The 9,813-nt window shown below is 44.9% G+C and overlaps 1 protein-coding gene across 1 annotated transcript in view; it reads left to right on the top strand.

Annotated features, from left to right (window-relative positions):
• The first annotated feature begins 813 nt into the window (after positions 1 to 813).
• Positions 814 to 9,813, top strand: part of XPR1 (xenotropic and polytropic retrovirus receptor 1) — a 100,075-nt gene continuing 91,075 nt past the window's right edge. Inside the window, exon 1 of the mRNA XM_081915091.1 lies at positions 814 to 1,101. Coding sequence (XP_081771217.1) covers positions 1,033 to 1,101 — 69 coding nt within the window. The 5' untranslated portion in view covers positions 814 to 1,032. The remainder of the gene's footprint in view (positions 1,102 to 9,813) is intronic.

Below are 9,813 nucleotides of genomic sequence, written 5' to 3'. Positions count from 1 at the left end.
AGCTGAGGCTCCAATACTTTGGCCACCTCATGAGAAGAGAAGACTCCCTGGAGAAGACCCTGATGTTGGGAAAGATGGAGGGCACAAGGAGAAGGGGACGAAGGAGGACAAGATGGTTGGATAGTGTTTTCGAGGTTACCAGCATGAGTTTGACCAAACTGTGGGAGGCAGTGGAAGACAGGAGTGCCTGGCGTGCTCTGGTCCAGGGGGTCACGAAGAGTTGGACATGACTAAACGACTAAACAACAACAACAACAAAAGTGGCTGATGCAAATAAAGATTCACGCTCACACATTTATACATACATACCGGCATAGAGAATAACCCCCCCCCCCCTCCCCTTGCATTAAAACACCATTGACGAATTGCAGCGCGTTCGGGAAGGGAGCGCCAAAAGGCTGCAGCGCTTGCTAAACAGACGCTCCCCGCAGGCTGCGAAATCCCAGTCCTTGCACCGCAGCGGAACCTCGCGGGGAAAGGGGCGTGTCCCTCTCTCGGCGGCGAAGGGGCGTGTCGCTTTGGCGGGGGGGGGAGAAAGAGTGTCGGCCCCGCCCCCTTCCCTAGGGTGGTGCGCGCGCGCGCTCAGGCTGGGGAGCAGCGGTGGGCGTGGCCCACCGCGGAGCCCTTTTCCCCTTCTCTCTCTCTCTCTCGGGGGGCGGTTACCTAGGCGATGACGTCAGCCCCGGCCTAGGGATGGGGAGGCGGGCTCAGCGGGTCGGAGAGGCAAAATGGCGGCGGAGGCGGCGGGCGCCGCTACTGCCACAGGGGCGCCGGAGGAGGCTGCGGGGCCGCGGCGGGCGGCGGCGGCGGCGCTGAGGAGACCCTGAGCGAGGCGGGGACGAGCGGCGGCGCGCTTTCGTGCCTGTGGGCTGCTGCTGCCGGGAAGGGCGGCGCGCGTGTGCCTGTCTGAGGGGTCTCATGCGCGGCGGCGGCGGCGGCGGCGGCGGCGGTGGTCCTTCGCCCTCAGGAGGAGGAGAAAGAGGCGCCTCATCCCGGCGCTGCGCCCGCTGAGCCGGCTCCCCAGGCGGCAGGATGAAGTTCGCCGAGCACCTTTCCGCGCACATCACCCCGGAGTGGAGGAAGCAGTACATCCAGTATGAGGTAAACTGCTGCCGCTGCCGCCCTTGTGAGGGTCGAGGGGGGTCGGGGGGGGGAGAAGCAGCCAAACCGGGGTGGGGGGGGAATGAATGGCTTTGAGGGGTCTGTGTGTGGTTGTGAGGGGTGGGCATAGCGCGGTGTTTGGGGCTTCGGAGGAGGCGTGGAGGAAAAACAAGGGGTCTGTGGGTGGGTGGGGGGCGGTGTGGGTGGGTGGGGGGGTGGAGAGAAGTCACCCCGGGAGGGGAAGGGCGAACGGGTTAGGATATGGGTGCGCAAGGCTGAAAAGTATGGTGGGTGGGTGTGAGCAAACAAACAGGAGAGGCGAAAGCGCTTGTTTTCCAAGGGGGAAATAAACAGCTCCCAATTTATCTTCCCCACCCCCCAATTCTAGGATATCTGCGGGTGCTCAGGTGCGCCCCAAGCGCAAAACTCCCCCGCCCCCGCCCCCCTCGGTGCGCCGCATTCTCTGCCCCCCCCCCCCGGACTTGGCTCGGGTCCCTCCCATCTCTCGCGCGCCAGCCAAGTTTGCGGCGCTGCCGCGCAAGGTGGTGGCGCAGCTGCAGCTTCGACCTCCTCACCTGCCTCGTTGCATTTGGTCTCTTCTTCCACGGATTTCCTGAAAGCACACATATATTTTTTCCCCTTACCCCCATGGCAATCCGCTTCGGGAAACTTGGCACCGAGGCTTTGGTGGGGAATGAATTTGTGTGTCCTTTTAGCCGTGGGGAAGGAGCAGGAGCCCAAGCAGCCTCCCTCTTCCTTTGTTGAAGGGTGCAAGGCTGGTCTCCTCCGCCACCGGAATTTTATTATTTTTTAATGGCTGCAAAGCCCCTGTCTCAGTGCTGTGATAGAACATTGCTGGGTTGCGGGCAGAGAGGAACTGTAAAGGTTATCTGGGAAGGAAGCTAGGTGGCACCCTATCCCAGGGTTATCAATACCCTCCAATTCTGTCACTTGGAATTTTCCATATCAATTGTTTGTAACTGTCCTTGATCAGATGCCCGAGTTGCTATATACCAATGGCCTAGTGCTGCTTAACCACGTTTTGAGAATTTGCCTGTGTTGGGCTTGAGGGCAGTGTGTGTGAGGATCTGAGTGTGAGCTGCCCTTGTGGGTGTGGTGATTCCTGGAACTGGTTCAAGGAGACTGGTTGCCAGGCCCATAGCATCAAACTAGATACATGAAGGCCTGCAAAAATACAATCCCTCCCTCCCCTCTTTTCTGGACCCTCTCATCTCTACTCCTCATATTTCTTTGAGGTTTGGCTTTAATGTCTATAGTTTACCTCAAAGATTTTATCTTCCTTCTGTCACTACCTTCTGTTGCAGTTTTGATTATTCATTGTGTTTTATCCCTTTGAGGCTTTCTCTCATAATGCAACACCTTTCCATTTGTCATATCTGTGGCATGGATTTTCTCCAAAAAGTAATCAACTGTACAAGCCAAGCATCTATCCACCTAGAGCCCTCATGCTATCCCTTGTTTTTGTGAGTCTCAGCTGCTCTGTCTTTTGTGGTTTTTGACTGGGTTAGGCAGTTTTCGAGAATTTAGAAAATATATCTGGGCATTTCTTCCTACAGTTTCCATTGTTTGTGTGTGTATTGACTTCAAGTCCGTATAAGGAATATAGTATAAGCATGAATGCAAGTATTTCAAGAGGGAATTGATCACATATTTAGTCAGGTGTTTCAGCTCAGCACACACACACACACACACACAGGCATATATATATATAAAAGGTCACATGTAATTATTTAGTTACCCTTTTGAAATTTGTTCTTGTTTCTTGTTTGCTTAGGGGGAAATAATAGCTTCACAAAATGCCTGATAAGCTTTAAAGAGCATGTTCTTAGTGAGTTTGCCATACAAAGACTTGGGTTTTAGCAAGAGCTTAGATTCTCTCGGATTGTCTGCTATCCTGTCATTTTCACTTGGATTCTCAAGAAGATAACCATGTACATGTAGTCTCCAAATCAACCTATGATTTTCACTGACATTGGAATTTGAGGAAGGGCAAGTGGCCGTTAAAGCGATCTTTGTTAAAAGACAGCACTGAAGCTTTGGGCGTAACATCTCAAATTTAGATGCATAGAGAAATTAGTAGGAAAACATACAGATTGCATTCACCCCTACAAGTAAACAAGGATGAGAGACCTTTTTATTTTATGTAGTCTCCGTAAGTGTGAAAAGCAGCTCAAGGGCTGTGAGAACTTTATTTCAAATGGTCTTTTAGATGGCCTGAAATGCTCAGTCAGTTGACTTTTGCCTAATGCATAAGTAGCTTTTCAGCACCACTGTCAGTTCTCTGCATGCAACAGCTTGGAATTATATTCAGTCCGGTAGACACTGAGCAAAATGCATTAATGTAGTTTTCCAATAGCTCCTCCTAAAAATGAAGTAATGAAGAATATTGCTACTTAAGTGTTGAGACTAAATAGGTTTGGCATATTCATAACAGTGTTACTATTAGAGGGGATTATACATACAATGGTATGTATTTTTCAAAACACTATTTTTCTGTTAAGTGTTTAATAAACTCCGGCTGTTACAGCAGATGCCATTATGTCCATGTGTTTGCCCCCACCCTGGTTGAGGTTTGTAGAGGGTGCATCAGGGAGACAGTAACTTTCAGGAGGCTTGAATTGGTCTAGGAATTGCCAGCTGTGATCCTGCTTTGGAGTTTTATGGGGACATGGATTCTGTAAGGATCTTGATGGCAAACTATGCCTTTATTTGTACCTTATTCGTGTTCATATGTCTACTCAGATTCTTCGGCTTAAGCAAAACTCAGATAACCTTATCTATTTGTCAAGGACAACTTAGAAAAAGCTATTTTTTATTTTAATTTTTTTCAGAAGTTCTTACACACACACACACAAAATAAATAACATTAGATAGGCCATAGTGGAAATAATAGGGATGCAGGTAGCTCTGTGGTTTAACAGGGCTTGCCGATCAGAAGGTGGGCGGTTCGAATCCCTGCGATTGGGTGAGCTCCCATTGCTCAGCATGTCTTGAAATCATGTCAAAAGTGCAAGCAGATACATAGGTACTGCTCCGGCAGGAAGGTAAATGGCTGTGCGCTGGCCACATGATGCGGAAGCTGTACACCAGCTCCCTCGGCCAATAAAGCAAGATGAGCGCTGCAACCCCAGAGTCGTCTGTGACTGGACCTGATGGTCAGGGGTCACTTTACCTAGGGGAAATAATAGGACTATCTGTCCCAAATTAGAAGCTTGTTTTACATCAAAAGTTGTTCATAGGAAGAAGAAACTAAACATAGGTCTTTTGCTGGTCACCTCAAGTTTATGAAACCATAGCTCCTCCTAAAAAGGCGTTAGTATAGTTTGTGGTTATAGTGCAGCATGAACAACTGGGTTCAAATACCTATTTAGTGCAAAGCTCAGAGGCAGAACTTGGGCTGGTAGCGCATGTTTGGCTTAACCTATCTCGCAGGATTGTTAGGATAAAAAGGGAGGACTATCCCTGGAGCCCTGATCAAATTCTAGAAAGGATGGGCTAAAAAACTCTGCTGCTGCAACTTGTTTTACACTCCCATTCATGCTTACGTAACCCAGTTGCTGTTCCAAGGAAAGCTGGTTTCTGTGACTTGCTATACATTAAGCAAAATTTGTCTAGCATCTCCGGTCTTTTGCATAATTTTGTTTTTATTAGTCATGGGAAGGAACAAGGAGTTTATGCCTTGGCATAGAAGTGATAATTGCCTACAATAGACAAGCCAGTGCTGCCTCAGGCTACTGAGTCTTCACCAAGCATTGCATGTTCATGCTTCAAACATACATCAGTCAGCAACAAGGTGCTGATTTAGACATTAAAGCTCTAGAGAAGCTGCTTCATAACCAGTGCGAAGTTCCATATTTTTTCTGTGCTCGTGCTGCATCATCATGCACATTCTAATCTAACCTAAGCCCTGAATACCTCCAGAACAGATTAATATTAATAATATTTGTGAATGTATTGAAGAGGATGCAAACAATTTTAGCTGTAAAGTAGCCCACTGCAGGAACAGATGGGGGATGACCAGGTTCTAAAAATCAATACCATTTGAAAAAGCTCTGCTAGGCAGCATCTTAATAGCATGTTGTTGTTGGACCCCTGCCATCAACACTGACATGCCACAGAGTTTCCACCCTGAGAGCTGATACAGCACCGTGGCTGGAAGACTAGTTGCAAACTGTCTGATTTGGACTTTGCCTCTGCCATGAACTTGTTAGTGGCTTTCAGCAAACTCAGTCTGTTTAGTCTCTGCTCTGCAAACCCCATCTCATAAGGTTGTTATCACAAATGTCCAGTTCTTTTTTAATACTGTTTACTGCTTGTGAGATTCAGCTTGAGTTCTTTATCTACTTTATAGCCATCTTGCTTGCAGCTTCAAGACACACAATTCCCTAACCTGGGTCTGTTATTAAAGTGTTAAAAAAGTTGGGAGGTCCGGTTATGGATCTGTGGCATGATGGAGGGTTTGACCTTTACTATTCTTTTTTTGTGGGCTAGTTACTTGGCACTGTTAATTGTTTTAACCCCCATCAGCCAGTGCCAGTGGCCTGAAATGATGGGAGTCATAGTCTATAACATCTGGAGGGCACACATTGGATACCTGGTCTACTCCCACTCTAGTGCCTAATGGATGGTCTCAAGTCTGGTGACTGGAACGCTGTCCCCCAGCTTTTGGTTCTGGAGGGATTTCAATATCTGTCAAGGCTGTCTTGTCCATATTGGCTCAGGATGTCCACCATGACAACTGTGGAATTGTCCCAGTATGGTTTTGGCCCAGCACATTTAGCAGGCTTTCAGCCAAGTCCTTCATAGTGAGTTTTTATTAATCGGTGTTGCATTGTGGCATGGCTTAATTGTGTCACAAAAAGACTTGTTTCAAATATCCTTTACACTTTATTGCTGAATGTAGAGCAGATGCATACAGTTAACAAAATTATTATTTTCTATAATGCGGGTCACCAATGTTTTGAGGCCAGTAGGCACTTCTGGAATTTTGAGGAAATGTTGAGGGTGCTAGTTGCAAAATGACTGGGGTGTGTGTGTAGCATAATGGCTTCTACTTCTTAAAGGGATGAAGAACCAACAGGACCACAAAATTCTGAGGGTGTGGCCTCTGTGAGGTGTCCTGTGGAAAAAGGCACCTACATCAGCCAGAGCCATACTTGCTCACAAAGAAGCTCTTTGCACCTGAATAGATGGGAGCATGGGCATCCGATTCTAGCATCTAGCGGGGGCATACTGAGATGCTGAACAATTGATGACAGGAATGTGGCAGGAAGAGCAAACCGCTCCTCCTGTATTGTGGATTTTTGAGAATTTTCTGACACCTTTTGTGGCCCCCACAGTGAGTGCTGGTGGGCACACTGACACCTGAGCATCATTTTTGTGATCCCTGCTCTATAATCTGCTGGCACATCAGATGGGAGTGGATTTAGTCACTTTTGCAATCAATGAACACAATAGATTATTCATATACATATGTTTCATTTTCTCAGCCTATACTTTGTTAGAACAGAACATGACTGATACGCTGCTCTTCTTCATGATATTGTAGAAAAGACATTTATCTTGATTGACTCCATATGGAGGCAGTAGTCTGTAGAAGAGGAGACAGAAGGTTTCATGAATGCGTTGGCTTATTTTGATTTAAGAATGAAGAGTTGAAAAGGAGACAACTCATTCTCACAAATTACAATTTTTATACTGACTCTTTATTGCCACCCCTACACTTAATTCAAACTCATCAGTATTTGATTCTATGCCTGTACGTTATGTGGTGAATTCTGAATGCCAAGTTAGGGTGTCTTTTTGCCAAATCTGTAGCTCGGTTTGTTAAATCTGAGTTACAGGACTAATTTGAGGTGTGATGTGTACTGAACCTTTAAAGGAAATGCTTCGAATGTGTGTGAAAATATGCATAGTGTCAAACATGGCAAATTTGTATGAAGTCTAAGTACCTGTTTTATTTAAAATTTAAGTGTAGAATTTGCACAATGTAAATAACAAGGAAGCCAGACTGTACAATAATTTAACTAAATAGACAAATTGTTTGATTTTGAAGGGTCATTGTAGATTTTGCAATGTCAAAAGGACACATGAAAAACACTAAAGCATTGAAATAGCATCCCAACTAATATTTGCTGCACTGCCTTTCCTATCCAGACAGATGGTGGGATAACTTTTTTTTAAGTAGCTGTGAATGCAAATTCAATCCTAGGGGATTTGCCTGACAGTTTCTTGAGCATTAGCTTGCTGAGGTCCAAAAACCAGATGATGTGCTAATGGATCCAATGCCTTGGGCTGTATTTTGTCACTTTTTCTGTTCTCTCCATTTGAAAGGAAAGTGCTGTTTCCATTTCTTCTTCTATCCCATTTTGAGGTGTACACCCCTCTCTCTTTTCATGCACTTCAGCTTAACTCGTGAACTTTGCACTCCTCTTGATTACATTATATCTCTCAGACTTGATAATTTTTTCCACAAATTTTGACTAGAGTTGCTGTCGAGGAGTGTGAAGCAGTAGTAGAGGGTGAGGAAGTGAGGAAATAGGAAGTGATAAGGAACAGGGACTGCAGGTGGTCCTTTGCTTTGACTAATGTATTTCTCATTAGCATCCTCCTGCCTTGAGCCCCATTTTCTAAACCTATAGCAGATAATGCCAATGATTTCAAAATTTCTCTTAAGTAAAAGCTAGAGGCTAGATTTTTTGTGATAATGATGATAATTCTGTACAACATGTTCTCCATGTTCCATAAGTTAAGTAAGAAAATGTAAGTAAGTAAGGAAATGGTGCAAATAATACTAAATATGCTTTTTAGAACAATCTTGCATTGTAGATGGTGGGGTTAGATGGCCTTTCCAACTCTACAATTCTATGAAATCCTGTGATTCTATGACTGATCAGTGCAGTTCTCAGGATGAGCAATGCAAGTGCAATGTTAGTTGGAGCTTAGCGGTGTGAATTACTATTACAAGGTGTGAAGCTTGGAGTGCTAAATAAAAAAAAATCTTGTTATGCTGTGGACTGCAGCTCCAACTCTCCTTTTTCTCCTTCCTTAATTTCTCTAGAGGTCTGTTTGACTTGATAAAGTAAGGCAAGGAAAAAGAGGCGGTGGAGCATTGGGGATAACATGTCTACAAGTGAGGAAATTAAGCAGTTGGTTGGTTCCTGGTGTTACTTTGTGTGTGTGTGTGTGTGTGTGTGTGTGTGTGTGTGTGTGTGTAATGCTGCATTATCCTTGAAATAAAATGTTGGGAAGCAGTTAATACATAAATCAGGAAACTGATTTGGGGAATGAACTTAATGGTGTTCATCTGCTAAACTTTTCAGATAGAGATGATGTTCCCTCATTACTCCTTAACAAAGAAACGGCTTTTCATATCTACTTTGCAAAATTACAAACTTTAGTTGACAGGGTGTGCACCAACCACAAAATTCTGTTTGGATTCTAACTGGGTGCTTCAGAAAACAGACCAGTTCAGTCTCAAGCACTTTGGAGGCGATCTGATTTGGTAAAACAAATCTATTACGGGTAGGGCTGGGAGATAGCTGGTTTTCAACATCATGATATATTGCCAGCTAAACATCGCCATATACCAATATATCAAGATATCTGAAATAAGGATGGAGCTATAGAGAGGGATTGGCTGGCTTCATGGTTTTTCCTGCGTTGAGATTTTTCCAGTGGCTGCTCTTGTGATTCGCTAACCCCTTACAGGAGGCAGGGGAGAGCTGAGCCAGCAGAGTTAATATTGGTGCAGGAATTGAGAGAAGCGTTGGTTGGCTTCATGTTTTTTCCCGCATTGTGATTTTTGCATAGCACACAAACATACACACATACATTGTGATTTGCAATATATTGCTAGATCAAAAATTCATGAAATTGACTTTGAACCAGTTTGGGATGATATATTGCCCAGCCCTACCTGTCAGTTACACAAGAGCTATTCCTTCCTCTTTCCCCCATTCTGGAGTCTTCCCTTGCTTAGGGAGCAATGTTTCTTTTTGCAGACGCACTTCACAGTCTGAATGCCCAAAGTGCCACCAGTGAGAAATTGCTTTGTCTCTGACAAGTCCTGAATCTGTTCAGAGCAGCCTGCTTAGGTTATTGATTTTGGATTTTTTCCAAATCTAATGCACATATTTAGTTAGCAGTTTTTAATATCTATTTTGCCACTACTGTTTGTGTCTCTTTAATTGTAGCTTCTGGCCTATCATTACTTTCTTCTTGGGATCAGAGTTTAGGTAAAGACTCTAAAGTTGGATTTGCCAGACTAAAGTCCATAGTCCTACAGTGTTTACAAGTAATCAAGACTAATTCTCCAGCAGTTTCAGTAGCATGATTTAAATCGCCAAGGGGTAAAAAAAATTTCCACACACTAAAATAATTCCTAAACATTCAGGTTGCTATAATGATAGAAACATAGTGACAATGCAGTTCTAACTCTGAGCCAGTTGTAGAGATCAGGTAGTTGCTAAGCATAATAGACATAGAAAGTCACCCAGATGGCTTAGTGGATAAAACCCATGGCGACCTGCCAGTCCTTGGCTCCCAGTGCCCAGCTATAATATAAGCACATGGGTTAATGTGCAGTGACGACAGGCAAGGATGTTTTCCCCAACTATGTTACAAAGAGAAGTAGCGTAAAAGCAGCTGTTTGTACGAATATAATCAGTTCAGCTTTACATGTTTGCATTA

This window comes from Podarcis melisellensis (assembly GCF_964234715.1).
Source record: "Podarcis melisellensis genome assembly, chromosome: 6".
Classification (NCBI taxonomy): domain Eukaryota; kingdom Metazoa; phylum Chordata; class Lepidosauria; order Squamata; family Lacertidae; genus Podarcis; species Podarcis melisellensis.
This window is presented reverse-complemented; position numbering and strand designations above follow the sequence as displayed.